This window comes from Rhinichthys klamathensis, unplaced genomic scaffold (assembly GCF_029890125.1).
Source record: "Rhinichthys klamathensis goyatoka isolate OS25496 unplaced genomic scaffold, OSU_Roscu_1.1 h1tg000543l_1, whole genome shotgun sequence".
NCBI lineage: Eukaryota > Metazoa > Chordata > Actinopteri > Cypriniformes > Leuciscidae > Rhinichthys > Rhinichthys klamathensis.
The window spans coordinates 52,501-70,000 of NW_026607016.1; the positions used below are offsets into that span (position 1 = coordinate 52,501).

At 48.2% G+C, this 17,500-nt stretch overlaps 1 protein-coding gene across 2 annotated transcripts in view; it reads right to left on the reverse strand.

Annotated features, from left to right (window-relative positions):
* Positions 1–9,083: 9,083 nt before the first annotated feature.
* klhdc3 (kelch domain containing 3) overlaps positions 9,084–17,500 on the reverse strand; it is a 51,258-nt gene continuing 42,841 nt past the window's right edge. Inside the window, exons 8-10 of one of the 2 annotated variants that reach the window (XM_056238790.1) lie at positions 16,363–16,436; positions 14,986–15,064; positions 9,084–10,380 (exon numbers count right to left, since the gene is read on the reverse strand). In XM_056238790.1, the coding sequence (XP_056094765.1) occupies positions 10,314–10,380; positions 14,986–15,064; positions 16,363–16,436 (220 nt within the window). In that variant the 3' untranslated portion in view covers positions 9,084–10,313. Of the gene's footprint in view, positions 10,381–10,462; positions 10,581–14,985; positions 15,065–16,362; positions 16,437–17,500 lie in introns of those variants that run through there. The other variant, XM_056238789.1, reaches the window with a different exon arrangement.

Sequence of the window (17,500 nt, forward strand, 5' to 3'; positions counted from 1 at the left end):
ATCGAGCTCTGGGTTTAGTGTGCGCTGATCGAGCTCTGGGTTTAGTGTGCGCTGATCGAGCTCTGGGTTTAGTGTGTGCTGATCGAGCTCTGGGTTTAGTGTGCGCTGATCGAGCTCTGGGTTTAGTGAGCGCTGATCGAGCTCTGGGTTTAGTGAGCGCTGATCGAGCTCTGGGTTTAGTGTGCGCTGATCGAGCTCTGGGTTTAGTGTGCGCTGATCGAGCTCTGGGTTTAGTGTGCGCTGATCGAGCTCTGGGTTTAGTGAGCGCTGATCGAGCTCTGGGTTTAGTGTGCGCTGATCGAGCTCTGGGTTTAGTGTGCGCTGATCGAGCTCTGGGTTTAGTGAGCGCTGATCGAGCTCTGGGTTTAGTGTGCGCTGATCGAGCTCTGGGTTTAGTGTGTGCTGATCGAGCTCTGGGTTTAGTGTGCGCTGATCGAGCTCTGGGTTTAGTGTGAGCTGATCGAGCTCTGGGTTTAGTGTGCGCTGATCGAGCTCTGGGTTTAGTGTGCGCTGATCGAGCTCTGGGTTTAGTGAGCGCTGATCGAGCTCTGGGTTTAGTGTGCGCTGATCGAGCTCTGGGTTTAGTGTGCGCTGATCGAGCTCTGGGTTTAGTGTGCGCTGATCGAGCTCTGGGTTTAGTGAGCGCTGATCGAGCTCTGGGTTTAGTGTGCGCTGATCGAGCTCTGGGTTTAGTGTGTGCTGATCGAGCTCTGGGTTTAGTGTGCGCTGATCGAGCTCTGGGTTTAGTGTGCGCTGATCGAGCTCTGGGTTTAGTGTGCGCTGATCGAGCTCTGGGTTTAGTGAGCGCTGATCGAGCTCTGGGTTTAGTGTGCGCTGATCGAGCTCTGGGTTTAGTGTGCGCTGATCGAGCTCTGGGTTTAGTGTGCGCTTATCGAGCTCTGGGTTTAGTGAGCGCTGATCGAGCTCTGGGTTTAGTGAGTGCTTATCGAGCTCTGGGTTTAGTGTGCGCTGATCGAGCTCTGGGTTTAGTGAGCGCTAATCGAGCTCTGGGTTTAGTGTGCGCTGATCAAGCTCTGGGTTTAGTGAGCGCTGATCGAGCTCTGGGTTTAGTGAGCGCTGATCGAGCTCTGGGTTTAGTGAGCGCTGATCGAGCTCTGGGTTTAGTGAGCGCTGATCGAGCTCTGGGTTTAGTGAGCGCTGATCGAGCTCTGGGTTTAGTGTGCGCTGATCGAGCTCTGGGTTTAGTGTGGGCTGATCGAGCTCTGGGTTTAGTGTGCGCTGATCGAGCTCTGGGTTTAGTGTGCGCTGATCGAGCTCTGGGTTTAGTGTGCGCTGTTCGAGCTCTGGGTTTAGTGTGCGCGGATCGAGCTCTGGGTTTAGTGTGCGCTGATCGAGCTCTGGGTTTAGTGTGCGCGGATCGAGCTCTGGGTTTAGTGTGCGCTGATCGAGCTCTGGGTTTAGTGTGCGCCGATCGAGCTCTGGGTTTAGTGAGCGCTGATCGAGCTCTGGGTTTAGTGAGCGCTGATCGAGCTCTGGGTTTAGTGTGCGCTGATCGAGCTCTGGGTTTAGTGTGCGCTGATCGAGCTCTGGGTTTAGTGTGCGCTGATCGAGCTCTGGGTTTAGTGTGAGCTGATCGAGCTCTGGGTTTAGTGAGCGCTGATCGAGCTCTGGGTTTAGTGTGCGCTGATCGAGCTCTGGGTTTAGTGTGCGCTGATCGAGCTCTGGGTTTAGTGTGCGCCGATCGAGCTCTGGGTTTAGTGTGCGCTGATCGAGCTCTGGGTTTAGTGTGCGCCGATAGAGCTCTGGGTTTAGTGAGCGCTGATCGAGCTCTGGGTTTAGTGAGCGCTGATCGAGCTCTGGGTTTAGTGTGCGCTGATCGAGCTCTGGGTTTAGTGTGCGCTGATCGAGCTCTGGGTTTAGTGTGCGCTGATCGAGCTCTGGGTTTAGTGTGAGCTGATCGAGCTCTGGGTTTAGTGAGCGCTGATCGAGCTCTGGGTTTAGTGTGCGCTGATCGAGCTCTGGGTTTAGTGTGCGCTGATCGAGCTCTGGGTTTAGTGTGCGCTGATCGAGCTCTGGGTTTAGTGAGCGCTGATCGAGCTCTGGGTTTAGTGAGCGCTGATCGAGCTCTGGGTTTAGTGTGCGCTGATCGAGCTCTGGGTTTAGTGTGCGCTGATCGAGCTCTGGGTTTAGTGTGCGCTGATCGAGCTCTGGGTTTAGTGTGAGCTGATCGAGCTCTGGGTTTAGTGAGCGCTGATCGAGCTCTGGGTTTAGTGTGCGCTGATCGAGCTCTGGGTTTAGTGTGCGCTGATCGAGCTCTGGGTTTAGTGAGCGCTGATCGAGCTCTGGGTTTAGTGAGCGCTGATCGAGCTCTGGGTTTAGTGAGCGCTGATCGAGCTCTGGGTTTAGTGTGCGCTGTTCGAGCTCTGGGTTTAGTGTGCGCTGATCGAGCTCTGGGTTTAGTGAGCGCTGATCGAGCTCTGGGTTTAGTGTGCGCTGATCGAGCTCTGGGTTTAGTGAGCGCTGATCGAGCTCTGGGTTTAGTGAGCGCTGATCGAGCTCTGGGTTTAGTGTGAGCTGATCGAGCTCTGGGTTTAGTGTGCGCTGATCGAGCTCTGGGTTTAGTGTGCGCTGATCGAGCTCTGGGTTTAGTGTGCGCTGATCGAGCTCTGGGTTTAGTGTGAGCTGATCGAGCTCTGGGTTTAGTGTGCGCTGATCGAGCTCTGGGTTTAGTGTGCGCTGATCGAGCTCTGGGTTTAGTGTGAGCTGATCGAGCTCTGGGTTTAGGGTGAGCTGATCGAGCTCTGGGTTTAGTGTGCGCTGATCGAGCTCTGGGTTTAGTGTGAGCTGATCGAGCTCTGGGTTTAGTGTGCGCTGATCGAGCTCTGGGTTTAGTGTGAGCTGATCGAGCTCTGGGTTTAGTGTGCGCTGATCGAGCTCTGGGTTTAGTGTGCGCTGATCGAGCTCTGGGTTTAGTGTGCGCTGATCGAGCTCTGGGTTTAGTGTGCGCTGATCGAGCTCTGGGTTTAGTGTGCGCTTATCGAGCTCTGGGTTTAGTGTGCGCTGATCGAGCTCTGGGTTTAGTGAGCGCTGATCGAGCTCTGGGTTTAGTGTGCGCTGATCGAGCTCTGGGTTTAGTGTGACCTGATTGAGCTCTGGGTTTAGTGAGCGCTGATCGAGCTCTGGGTTTAGTGAGCGCTGATCGAGCTCTGGGTTTAGTGTGCGCTGATCGAGCTCTGGGTTTAGTGTGAGCTGATCGAGCTCTGGGTTTAGTGAGCGCTGATCGAGCTCTGGGTTTAGTGAGCGCTGATCGAGCTCTGGGTTTAGTGTGCGCTGATCGAGCTCTGGGTTTAGTGTGCGCTTATCGAGCTCTGGGTTTAGTGTGCGCTGATCGAGCTCTGGGTTTAGTGAGCGCTGATCGAGCTCTGGGTTTAGTGTGCGCTGATCGAGCTCTGGGTTTAGTGAGTGCTTATCGAGCTCTGGGTTTAGTGTGCGCTGATCGAGCTCTGGGTTTAGTGAGCGCTGATCGAGCTCTGGGTTTAGTGTGCGCTGATCGAGCTCTGGGTTTAGTGAGCGCTGATCGAGCTCTGGGTTTAGTGAGCGCTGATCGAGCTCTGGGTTTAGTGAGCGCTGATCGAGCTCTGGGTTTAGTGAGCGCTGATCGAGCTCTGGGTTTAGTGTGCGCTGATCGAGCTCTGGGTTTAGTGTGGGCTGATCGAGCTCTGGGTTTAGTGTGCGCTGATCGAGCTCTGGGTTTAGTGTGCGCTGATCGAGCTCTGGGTTTAGTGTGCGCTGTTCGAGCTCTGGGTTTAGTGTGCGCGGATCGAGCTCTGGGTTTAGTGTGCGCTGATCGAGCTCTGGGTTTAGTGTGCGCGGATCGAGCTCTGGGTTTAGTGTGCGCTGATCGAGCTCTGGGTTTAGTGTGCGCCGATCGAGCTCTGGGTTTAGTGAGCGCTGATCGAGCTCTGGGTTTAGTGAGCGCTGATCGAGCTCTGGGTTTAGTGTGCGCTGATCGAGCTCTGGGTTTAGTGTGCGCTGATCGAGCTCTGGGTTTAGTGTGCGCTGATCGAGCTCTGGGTTTAGTGTGAGCTGATCGAGCTCTGGGTTTAGTGAGCGCTGATCGAGCTCTGGGTTTAGTGTGCGCTGATCGAGCTCTGGGTTTAGTGTGCGCTGATCGAGCTCTGGGTTTAGTGTGCGCTGATCGAGCTCTGGGTTTAGTGTGCGCTGATCGAGCTCTGGGTTTAGTGTGCGCCGATCGAGCTCTGGGTTTAGTGAGCGCTGATCGAGCTCTGGGTTTAGTGAGCGCTGATCGAGCTCTGGGTTTAGTGTGCGCTGATCGAGCTCTGGGTTTAGTGTGCGCTGATCGAGCTCTGGGTTTAGTGTGCGCTGATCGAGCTCTGGGTTTAGTGTGAGCTGATCGAGCTCTGGGTTTAGTGAGCGCTGATCGAGCTCTGGGTTTAGTGTGCGCTGATCGAGCTCTGGGTTTAGTGTGCGCTGATCGAGCTCTGGGTTTAGTGTGCGCTGATCGAGCTCTGGGTTTAGTGAGCGCTGATCGAGCTCTGGGTTTAGTGAGCGCTGATCGAGCTCTGGGTTTAGTGTGCGCTGATCGAGCTCTGGGTTTAGTGTGCGCTGATCGAGCTCTGGGTTTAGTGTGCGCTGATCGAGCTCTGGGTTTAGTGTGAGCTGATCGAGCTCTGGGTTTAGTGAGCGCTGATCGAGCTCTGGGTTTAGTGTGCGCTGATCGAGCTCTGGGTTTAGTGTGCGCTGATCGAGCTCTGGGTTTAGTGAGCGCTGATCGAGCTCTGGGTTTAGTGAGCGCTGATCGAGCTCTGGGTTTAGTGAGCGCTGATCGAGCTCTGGGTTTAGTGTGCGCTGTTCGAGCTCTGGGTTTAGTGTGCGCTGATCGAGCTCTGGGTTTAGTGTGCGCTGATCGAGCTCTGGGTTTAGTGTGCGCTGATCGAGCTCTGGGTTTAGTGTGCGCTGTTCGAGCTCTGGGTTTAGTGTGCGCGGATCGAGCTCTGGGTTTAGTGTGCGCTGATCGAGCTCTGGGTTTAGTGTGCGCGGATCGAGCTCTGGGTTTAGTGTGCGCTGATCGAGCTCTGGGTTTAGTGTGCGCCGATCGAGCTCTGGGTTTAGTGAGCGCTGATCGAGCTCTGGGTTTAGTGAGCGCTGATCGAGCTCTGGGTTTAGTGTGCGCTGATCGAGCTCTGGGTTTAGTGTGCGCTGATCGAGCTCTGGGTTTAGTGTGCGCTGATCGAGCTCTGGGTTTAGTGTGAGCTGATCGAGCTCTGGGTTTAGTGAGCGCTGATCGAGCTCTGGGTTTAGTGTGCGCTGATCGAGCTCTGGGTTTAGTGTGCGCTGATCGAGCTCTGGGTTTAGTGTGCGCTGATCGAGCTCTGGGTTTAGTGTGCGCTGATCGAGCTCTGGGTTTAGTGTGCGCCGATCGAGCTCTGGGTTTAGTGTGCGCTGATCGAGCTCTGGGTTTAGTGTGTGCTGATCGAGCTCTGGGTTTAGTGTGCGCTGATCGAGCTCTGGGTTTAGTGTGCGCTGATCGAGCTCTGGGTTTAGTGAGCGCTGATCGAGCTCTGGGTTTAGTGTGCGCTGATCGAGCTCTGGGTTTAGTGTGCGCTGATCGAGCTCTGGGTTTAGTGTGCGCTGATCGAGCTCTGGGTTTAGTGTGAGCTGATCGAGCTCTGGGTTTAGTGAGCGCTGATCGAGCTCTGGGTTTAGTGTGCGCTGATCGAGCTCTGGGTTTAGTGTGCGCTGATCGAGCTCTGGGTTTAGTGTGCGCTGATCGAGCTCTGGGTTTAGTGAGCGCTGATCGAGCTCTGGGTTTAGTGAGCGCTGATCGAGCTCTGGGTTTAGTGTGCGCTGATCGAGCTCTGGGTTTAGTGTGCGCTGATCGAGCTCTGGGTTTAGTGTGCGCTGATCGAGCTCTGGGTTTAGTGTGAGCTGATCGAGCTCTGGGTTTAGTGAGCGCTGATCGAGCTCTGGGTTTAGTGTGCGCTGATCGAGCTCTGGGTTTAGTGTGCGCTGATCGAGCTCTGGGTTTAGTGAGCGCTGATCGAGCTCTGGGTTTAGTGAGCGCTGATCGAGCTCTGGGTTTAGTGAGCGCTGATCGAGCTCTGGGTTTAGTGTGCGCTGTTCGAGCTCTGGGTTTAGTGTGCGCTGATCGAGCTCTGGGTTTAGTGAGCGCTGATCGAGCTCTGGGTTTAGTGTGCGCTGATCGAGCTCTGGGTTTAGTGAGCGCTGATCGAGCTCTGGGTTTAGTGAGCGCTGATCGAGCTCTGGGTTTAGTGTGAGCTGATCGAGCTCTGGGTTTAGTGTGCGCTGATCGAGCTCTGGGTTTAGTGTGCGCTGATCGAGCTCTGGGTTTAGTGTGCGCTGATCGAGCTCTGGGTTTAGTGTGAGCTGATCGAGCTCTGGGTTTAGTGTGCGCTGATCGAGCTCTGGGTTTAGTGTGCGCTGATCGAGCTCTGGGTTTAGTGAGCGCTGATCGAGCTCTGGGTTTAGTGTGAGCTGATCGAGCTCTGGGTTTAGTGTGAGCTGATCGAGCTCTGGGTTTAGTGAGCGCTGATCGAGCTCTGGGTTTAGTGTGCGCTGATCGAGCTCTGGGTTTAGTGTGAGCTGATCGAGCTCTGGGTTTAGTGTGCGCTGATCGAGCTCTGGGTTTAGTGTGCGCTGATCGAGCTCTGGGTTTAGTGAGCGCTGATCGAGCTCTGGGTTTAGTGAGCGCTGTTCGAGCTCTGGGTTTAGTGTGCGCTGATCGAGCTCTGGGTTTAGTGAGCGCTGATCGAGCTCTGGGTTTAGTGAGCGCTGATCGAGCTCTGGGTTTAGTGTGCGCTGATCGAGCTCTGGGTTTAGTGTGCGCTGATCGAGCTCTGGGTTTAGTGAGCGCTGATCGAGCTCTGGGTTTAGGGTGAGCTGATCGAGCTCTGGGTTTAGTGTGCGCTGATCGAGCTCTGGGTTTAGTGTGAGCTGATCGAGCTCTGGGTTTAGTGTGCGCTGTTCGAGCTCTGGGTTTAGTGTGTGCTGATCGAGCTCTGGGTTTAGTGTGTGCTGATCGAGCTCTGGGTTTAGTGTGCGCTGTTCGAGCTCTGGGTTTAGTGTGTGCTGATCGAGCTCTGGGTTTAGTGTGTGCTGATCGAGCTCTGGGTTTAGTGTGCGCTGTTCGAGCTCTGGGTTTAGTGTGCGCTGATCGAGCTCTGGGTTTAGTGTGCGCTGATCGAGCTCTGGGTTTAGTGTGAGCTGATCGAGCTCTGGGTTTAGTGTGCGCTGATCGAGCTCTGGGTTTAGTGTGCGCTGATCGAGCTCTGGGTTTAGTGAGCGCTGATCGAGCTCTGGGTTTAGTGTGCGCTGATCGAGCTCTGGGTTTAGTGTGAGCTGATCGAGCTCTGGGTTTAGTGTGCGCTGATCGAGCTCTGGGTTTAGTGTGCGCTGATCGAGCTCTGGGTTTAGTGAGCGCTGATCGAGCTCTGGGTTTAGTGAGCGCTGTTCGAGCTCTGGGTTTAGTGTGTGCTGATCGAGCTCTGGGTTTAGTGTGCGCTGATCGAGCTCTGGGTTTAGTGAGCGCTGATCGAGCTCTGGGTTTAGTGAGCGCTGATCGAGCTCTGGGTTTAGTGTGCGCTGATCGAGCTCTGGGTTTAGTGAGCGCTGATCGAGCTCTGGGTTTAGTGAGCGCTGATCGAGCTCTGGGTTTAGTGTGCGCTGATCGAGCTCTGGGTTTAGTGTACATTTTGATACATTGTTCAGAAGTCTTAATATCTTCAGACATTTTGCTTCTTCTCCAGTAAATGTATCTTGATTTAAGAATGTTTCGATATTTGTGCTGGAAAACAAGACAGAAACACTGAGGAAGAAGATGATTTTATTCGCAGTGTATGAGTATTAATGGACGAAACGCACTTGTTCTGAAGCGAATGTGACGTCGAACTTCAGATATTCATCTACGTGTGTTTGTCAACGTCTCAATTATAACAAATTCCTTTCCATTTAGGGTTAGACGAATCTCGAATGAAAGAAAACCAGATTTCTATGCTACGATACATGGAAAGATTGAGTGATCGGACCAGAGTAATGATCCGTCAGTTGTTGGATCTGAAGAGCGTTGGCCTCCATCGAGCGCTCAGGTCAAAACAACCCGAGCTCATGACACGACATCAGCTTTACTGACACGACATGAGTTTAATGCTGTGTTTGGGTGTGGAGAAGCTCGTCCCCAGAGAGAGATTGAGCTCAGACGACCCGTGGCCATTAGCGTCGAGCTGAAGCACAAGTTTAAGCGTCCTGTGAAAACGAGGAGGCCAACAGGTGTGTTTCGTCCGATCACAGTTCCTCGCGCTGTTAACCTTTAGCTTTCACAACCTCTGCTCAATAGAAGCCCATTAAGGTCACGTCCACCGAGAGATCGGCCAAATCAATCACGCTTGGAACGAGAGAGCAGAGACACGTCACTGAGAGCCTTACCCTGATCATGACGGGCCGCTGAGATGAAGACGAGCCTGTGCTGGACATCCGACGGAGGAATGGATCTGTCCTGGGAGAAACTGTCAGAATGATCCTGCAAAAAGGCCAAACTAAAACTGTCAAGTCTAAAGAGTCAAGTCTCCTTCACCTATCCAGCGCTGTAACAGCACAGACGGTTCCACAGCAGCTTTACAGTGATAACAGGAGATTACAGTCACAGAGAGTGTTTAGGCTTTACAGCAGCTCTAGAATAAAGTTATTGTCCAGCTAAAGTTAGTTTTGATTGATTCACTTCCGTTGTAAAGATCATTAGTGATTAACTTAGGGGCCGCTAACACGACACCGCTCTACTGAACACAGAAACTTTAATGTGTTCTGGCCGTTCATCCGCACACAGCAGCGTTAGAGCTCCAGAACACACACTCTGAAACAGGATCCAAGGGGCGAGCGCTGAAAATTTTGAAAAAACGTCATCATCTCTGTGTAAACTTCAAAAAAGTGAATCTGAGAAAAAATTTCATTTCATTATAGAGGAATAAGTGTTCATTTAAAAAAGAAGTTTTCTTAATCTCAAAATTGTTCAAATTTAACTAATTCTTAATGCTCTTTTTATACAGACACACTTGTATTATTCCTGTACATTTAAGCAGACAACAAGCAAAATTATCATCAACTTTATTGTTTAGGAAATTCAAAAGATTCCATTGAAAACCCGTTTACAACATTGATCGAGTCGTGACTTGTGGAAAAGATTCATCCGCCACTGAGGAATCATGTGTCGTTTCCAAACATCAGCAGCCGGAGGGGAAGACTCCGAACCGCAGCGTTTACACGATCACAACACACAAGCTCTCCTTCATTTCCCCTTTAGCATGTTAGCAACACCATCGTGGATCCGAATGACTCTTTAAAGCAGCACGTCACTAAACCATCACCGATTCCCGTCTGTCAGCTACACGTCAGTGTGAAAATGCACTTGATTTGATTTTAGGACTTCTTGTTTTCGTCAGGTTGCAATATTCATTATGACAGTTTGGTGTCAGATATTCCAACACAATAAAATCTCTAATAAAACATATTTCAAATCCAGTCCGAGCAGAAGCCGTTAAAACTGTGTGTGCTTGGACTCGAGAGCTTGTGAAGATCTGAAGTGTCCAGAGGAGCATCAGGCACTGGACGAGACGCCGGAAAGTCCCACGGGAATAAAGCATGAGCTTCAGCTTTGGCACCGTCATATCTATCAATACCAACACTGAGAGCAATCGAACCGTCCACATTCTGATGGATGTGTGTGTGGAAATCCACTGTCATTTCAACGCTGGGTTTGTGGAAGAGATTCAGATTCAGATTCATCCCCGTTTGCTGGAAAACCCTCGAGGTGTTTATTAGATCGTGCCGATTTGCTCTGATGTGAAACATCTTTCGCTGCCATTGAGTAAATGAGAAAACATGTAATCTTTCACAACATCGTGTCTTTGTTGAGTTTTTACGGTGCGGATCCTGAGGGACGCACGCATGCAGAGGGAATATTCTCCTGTCTATTGATTGTGGAGTCATGTTCTATTGTCAGAAGCACGGTGGGAAAACATAAGGACGGTGTGTGTCTCCTCTGATATGAGCGGAGCGTAACGAAAGTCTTGCATATAAACCAGCAATCTGACCACACAAGCAGAGAAATGACAGATTACAGGTTAAATGACCTTCATTTCACTCCAGATTCTCATTAAAACACTGTAACACTGATGAATAATTGGACTGGTTTAAAAGCGTGAAGGTCCGTTTCTCCGCAGAAGTTCAACAGTGGCGAATCAAACTGGGAAAAGGCCTTCGCCACAGCAGGACCGACGGAGAACTGGGATCCGGATCCACACGGGAAGAGCCGCCACGGGTCAGCCGTGAGACGAGAATATGGGCCGACTGATGTTACTGTTCGTGGTCATGGCCGTCAGCTCCCACCTGAGGACACACACACACACACACACACACACACACACACACACACAGTTAGAGGAGAATATGGGCCGACTGATGTTACTGTTCGTGGTCATGGCCGTCAGCTCCCACCTGAGGACACACACACACACACACACACACAGTTAGAGGAGAATATGGGCCGACTGATGTTACTGTTCGTGGTCATGGCCGTCAGCTCCCACCTGAGAACACACACACACACACACACACACAGTTAGAGGAGAATATGGGCCGACTGATGTTACTGTTCGTGGTCATGGCCGTCAGCTCCCACCTGAGGACACACACACACACACACACACACACACTAAAGGGATTTGTGTCCCTGCAGGAGGCCGGATGTGTGCCGGCTCTCGTTAGACTCATTAAGATAAGACGCCACTTGACAAGTTGTGTTCTCCATCACTATCAGACGAGCGTCTCCTACACACACACACACCAGCTCCAGTTAAACACACACACACCAGCTCCAGTTAAACACACACACCTTCAGAAACAGGCCTTAAACACCAGCACACACACACAATCACATGTTCAGATTCTGGATTCAGAGTCATTATCAGAGACATTCACATCTCTACATCTGCTACTGTTTATGGCCTGTTTGTCTTTATGTTAGATAAGAGTAAAACTAATAGTTCTGACTACCGAACTAATAAAACTGACTGCAGAATTAAATAAAGCATTACAGCATAACAGCAACTGCAACAACAAGTCATTACAGAGAATTTAAGTCGAAATGCCTGATTAATCTTAAATAGAAACACTAGTCATTTAATTTGAGAGTTTGATGATGCGTTAAACGATAACAGTTTAGGTTTTTTTAGGCATTATGCTGAAAACACAATGAAACACAAATGTGTTCATAAAATATAGCATTTTATGAAAAACTCCACTTTGGCGTGATCTTCGTCGTTATTCCAGATCGGTTTGACGAATCAACTTGAATTCCATAACTTATTGTTGCCGTGGTCTGAAGATGATCTGATTTGACTTTTGTGAAAATCTGATCAATGGTCTCGGAGGAGCTCGAAATTTCTGAATTTTTTTTTTGGCGGAAACTGACATCATCAGTTCGAACCGAGGAATCGGAGGAAAAAAGAGTTGTGTTTCTATGCCTTCAGACAGTTGGTTGCGCTAGAGGGATTGAGTGAGAGACTATGGTATCAGTTCAGACTGTCCTCTATCTGTGTGACACTCAGAACCTTCCCACAGATGTGTTCGACCACTCATGAAACTACTGACTACAGAACTGACTAGCCACTGGAGTGCCTCAGGGCTCAGTGCTGGGACCGCTTCTCTTCTCCGTCTACATGTGATCACTGGGATCTGTCACTCAGAAACATGGTTTATCCCATCAGTGCTATCATCTAGCTCAGGGATGGGCAACATCGGTCCTGGAGGGCCACTGTCCTGCAGAGTTTAGCTCCAACCCTGAAAAAATCACCTGCCTGTAACTTTCTAGTAATCCTGAAGAGCTTGATTAGCTTGTTCAGGTGTGTTTGATTAGGGTTGAAGCTAAACTCTGTAGGACAGTGGCCCTCCAGGACCGAAGTTGCCCATCCCTGATCTAGCTACTGGAGTGCCTCAGGGCTCAGTGCTGGGACCGCTTCTCTTCTCCATCTACATGTGATCACTGGGATCTGTCACTCAGAAACATGGGTTTCCTATCACTGCTACGCTGATGACACACAACTCTACCTCTCATTCCAGCCGGATGATCCGACGGGAGCCGCTCACATCTCAGCCTGAGACATTTCTGGCTGGATGAAGGACCACCACCTTCAACTCAACCTTGCGAAGACAGAACTGCTCGTGGTCTCGGCCAACCCAACACTGCACCACAACTTCTCCATTCAGCTGTAGGCTCGTCATCCATAACTCCATCAAGGTCAGCCAGGATTCTTGGAGTTGTGAGTAGCCGCGTTTCCACTGTCAGGCCAGGGCCGAGCCGTGCTAGTGCGTGCCAGGGCCAGTCGCGTTTCCACTGTCACTTCCGGGGCTTGATCGGGGCTTACTCGGGGCCAACGGCCAGGATTTCTGGCCCGTCGAATACCTTGGGCCAAAGCGGGCCAGCTCGGGCTAGAGGCGTGGTTACGAACAGAGGCGGGGTTTACCTGAGTCTGGAGACGACAGCGCCGGATGATTCTGTCAGCATTAAATACTTTTAAAATAATTTAACTCACTTTCATGTTTGAATGCCTTCTGTTTGTGATCCGATGTGGATTATGATCACCGTTTAAGATAGAAATATGTATAGGCCTACGCGATGCAAAAGACTATGCGCGTTGCATTACCATAGTAACCATATAGTAGCTAAGATCCGCATGGTAAAAAAAACATGGTGAACGCTTGAAGAAATCAGACCAATCTTAAAGGCTATCACAATCATGTTTTTATTTTATCTGTCAGTAGCATACGTCTCGTCTCTTTATACCGGACTATCATAAAATAAAGCAACTTTTTTTTCGGGAGCTTTCTGTTTATCTGACTGAAAATATCTGTAGCCTACTGGGAGTTGAGAAAGTGCTAAAGCTCATCAGGTCGTATTTTTGGTAGCATATATTTGTAGAAATTATCTTTCTTTCTAAATGTGATGTAAATATGTCCTGTAACTAGCCTACCAAATAAACAGAAACAGACGCGACTGAAGAAGTAAGCGTGTCCTCTTTCTTTTGTGAAACCTAATGGTAATTTATTTCTGTGTGACTGATGTGCAATTTTGACACATTAATTCATGATCAATATATCACTTTTTATTGTAAACCTGTGGTAAAACATCGATCCTTGGGTTTTAAATATTCAGTAAACAACACAAATTTCAGCAAACGGTCGCTTTTATCATGTTTGTTTTGCAATGCACGCTGTTTCCAGTGATTTATTTCTGATTAGTTTTCTGATAAAACTTCCATTGGTTGGTGAAATGATGGGTTAGTGTGACGTTGTTCCAGAGAGGCGTGTTTTAGTGAAGCGCTGTGGAGCTTCTGGCCTGACAGTGGAAACGCAGGCCCGGTGCTACTGGCCCGAGGCTATTAGCCCGGCACGGCCCGTTTAAAGCCCTGGCCCGCACTGGCCCGACAGTGGAAACGCGGCGAGTGATGATCAGTTGAACTTCACAGACCACATTACTAGAACTGCCCGGTCCTGTAGAGAATTGCCTTATACAACATTAGGAGGATCAGGCCCTTCCTATCAGAGCTACACAACTCCTTCTCCAAGCTCTTGTTCTCTCCAGACCGGATTATTGTAATGCTCTCTCCTTCCAGCATCTGTCAAACCTGTGCAACTGATCCAGATGCTGCAGCTAGAGTGTGTTTATCGAGACGAAGAGACGCACGTCACTCTCCTCACAAACCTGCACTGGTGGCCAACAGCCGCTCGCATCAAATTCAAGTCGCTGACGTTTGCCTACAGAACAACCACTGGCTCTGCTCCCGACGTACGTGCCATCCAGAAACTTGCCATCTCAAAGAGGCACAGAATCTCTTTCTCGGACCATCACCTGGCCTGGGTTAGGGTTAACTGTTCCCTGCTGGAGTTAGGGTTAGGTTAGGTTAGGGTTAACTGTTCCTGCTGGAGGAATGATCTGCCCAACTCAACCAGAGCGGCCGAGTCCGTGGCCATTCTCAAGAAACGGCTGAAGACGCATCTTTTTCAGCAACACTCGATCCATAAATACTAACACTTTCTCTTCTATTCTATATCTATTTATAATAAAAAAAATATATATATATATATACTGCGTTAGACTAAGCTGGGAAGGGTCATAGCACTTGCATATTGTTGTCCTACTGTTAGTTTCACTGCTTCTGTTGCTCTCAGTTGTAAGTCGCTTTGGATAAAAGCCTCTGCTAAATGAATAAATGTAAATGTAGAACTACTGAACTATTAAAACTACTGACTACTGAAACCGTTTCATAGTTCTGACAACAAAGAAACAGTGAGAATGTTGTGCTTTTAACAAAATGATAAACAATATTCATGGTCAGATTCATCTCACTGGAGCACAGACAATATAAACTGAAGAATATTACAATATTGAAAATAAGGATGTTTGATGTATACAGTGTGTTTGAGTGTGTCTGTACGTGTGTGTGTGTGTGTGTGTGTGTAGCTGCTGGTGTTTGGACACAACGTGCACAATGTATTTTGTCTTTGGTGAGAGCGATAATTCGTTTTACTAATTGGCTGATTTATTGTGCTTTGTTGCGGCTATGGAGAATTAAGGTGTCTTTACACTCTCCCTCCATCACGATTGTGTGAGTGTGTGTGTGTGTGTGTGTGAGTGTGAGTGTGTGTAACCTGATCAGTAAAGCAATGATCTGCTGACAAGAGCCCAGAGCTGATGAGGGTCAAGGGTTGAGGTGCAGATTGTTATCGCTGACTCTGGTTTCACACTCATTCACTAGCAGCAGCAAGCATGAGTGTGTGTGAGAAATTATGCGTGTGTGTGAGTGTGTGTGTGTGCGAGAGTGTGTGTGTGTGTGCGAGAGTGTGTGTGTGCGAGAGTGTGTGCGAGAGTGTGTGTGTGTGTGCGAGAGTGTGTGTGTGTGTGTGTATGAGAGAGAGAGAGCGTGTGACTCTCACCTGATGTCATGAGGGAGTCCAGACTGATCCAGACTGTACTGAATAACCGCTAACTTGCATAAAGTCTTCAGATTAGGACCTAAAAAACAAAGCAACAAACTCAATAATGCATTACAAGCGTTTGCTTATAAAAATAAAGCTTCAAGAGGGGTTTTCACACTGAATCCATAAAAGAACCATTTCTGATTCCATAAAGAACCTTTCAGTGATCAGTTCTTAAAGAACCATGTTATTCTTACTGTGAAGAACCTTTTGTGCAATGAAAGATTCTATAAATGCCAATAAAAAAACTTCTACATATATTATACTTCTACCTAAAAACAATATCTTTGGAATTAATGGGGTTGTTAATTTTAGTAGGGTTTATTAGACACTTAATGTTCAGTAATATTATGGATCTGACGTCACGAATAGACCTTGCTGTGAGTAATGAGGTCTGGTCTTCTGTACAGCGGACACTGATGCGGTCTCGTGATGGAGTTCGCTTTATAATAATCAAGTATAGTGGATTCCACGTGAGCAGAAGCTCTTCAGGACAGCCGTACATGTGCTTCCGCTGACGTGTGTGTGTGTGTGTGTGTGTGTGTGTGTGTGTGTGTGTCGCTGCAGGAGAGTCAGCGCTTCCCTGCTCTATCTCACCTGTTCCTGTGGAGCTGATCCGAAGACTCTGCCAACGGAAGAGCCTTTATTTGGTGCCGGATGCACCTAACCGCGCGTGTGTGTGTGTGTGTGTGAGAGAGAGAGAGACAGCGACTGTGTAAATCAGACGCTTCGTCATGCTATGATCTGATACCGATTCTCTTAGCTAGAGATATGATATTGGCCAATACCTCAAACAAGCAATTACATTAGATTAGATTCAAGGATATATCGATCCATAATTTAATAATTTTTCTCTCTCTCTGTACTCTTAATTTTGTGTTTTTAGTGATTGTGAAGCACTTTGGGCAACAGCTGTTACATTAAATGTGCTCTATAAATAAATAATTAAATGAATATTACAATAGTGTAAAATTAGAAAAATACATTAATTTAGGAAAAATAAAGTATGTTACAAAATAAAGCTGTTAAAATGTGTTTGACAGTTTTCGAGAAATGCACGCTTTGGCAGTAATGTGCGGACGGACGATACCTGAAGAGTGTCGAAATAAAGGTGCCTCTTAAAAATATTGTTTTTGTCCTTGTTTATGGTTCTGTTTGATACATTATAACCTCCTAATGTAAGATCAATCTATTGTTACACGCCGTAACCTCTGCATGACTCATGAATGTGTTGATCATTTGTCATATTTCAAGCTGTTTTTATTTAGCTTAAGTACAGCGAGGGTTAATCTTCAGCACTGCAACACACACACACACACACACACACACACTCACTGAAGTCCAGGATGTACAGGTCCGAATGGTCCATGAGGTTGAACTCGTCCCCCATCCCCTGCTCCGGACACGGACTGAAACACAAGAGCGTCATCAGCACATCAATCCCATCATGCTTCATCAAGGGTTAGAAAACACGTGACCAGCACTTTTATGATGGATAGATGCACTTTTATGATGGATAGATGCACTTTTATGATGGATAGATGCACTTTTATGATGGACAGATGCACTTTTATGATGGATAGATGCACTTTTATGATGGATAGATGCACTTTTATGATGGACAGATGCACTTTTATGATGGACAGATGCACTTTTATGATGGATAGATGCACTTTTATGATGGACAGATGCACTTTTATGATGGATAGATGCACTTTTATGATGGACAGATGCACTTTTATGATGGATAGATGCACTTTTATGATGGATAGATGCACTTTTATGATGGACAGATGCACTTTTATGATGGATAGATGCACTTTTATGATGGATAGATGCACTTTTATGATGGATAGATGCACTTTTATGATGGATAGATGCACTTTTATGATGGACAGATGCACTTTTATGATGGATAGATGCACTTTTATGATGGATAGATGCACTTTTTTGATGGATAGATGCACTTTTATGATGGACAGATGCACTTTTATGATGGATAGATGCACTTTTATGATGGATAGATGCACTTTTTTGATGGATAGATGCAATTTTATGATGGATAGATGCACTTTTATGATGGATAGATGCACTTTTATGATGGATAGATGCACTTTTATGATGGACAGATGCACTTTTATGATGGATAGATGCACTTTTATGATGGATAGATGCACTTTTATGATGGATAGATGCACTTTTATGATGGACAGATGCACTTTTATGATGGATAGATGCACTTTTATGATGGATAGATGCACCTTTATGATGGATAGATGCACTTTTATGATGGATAGATGCACTTTTATGATGGACAGATGCACTTTTATGATGGATAGATGCACTTTTATGATGGATAGATGCACTTTTATGATGGATAGATGCACTTTTATGATGGACAGATGCACTTTTATGATGGATAGATGCACTTTTATGATGGATAGATGCACTTTTATGATGGATAGATGCACTT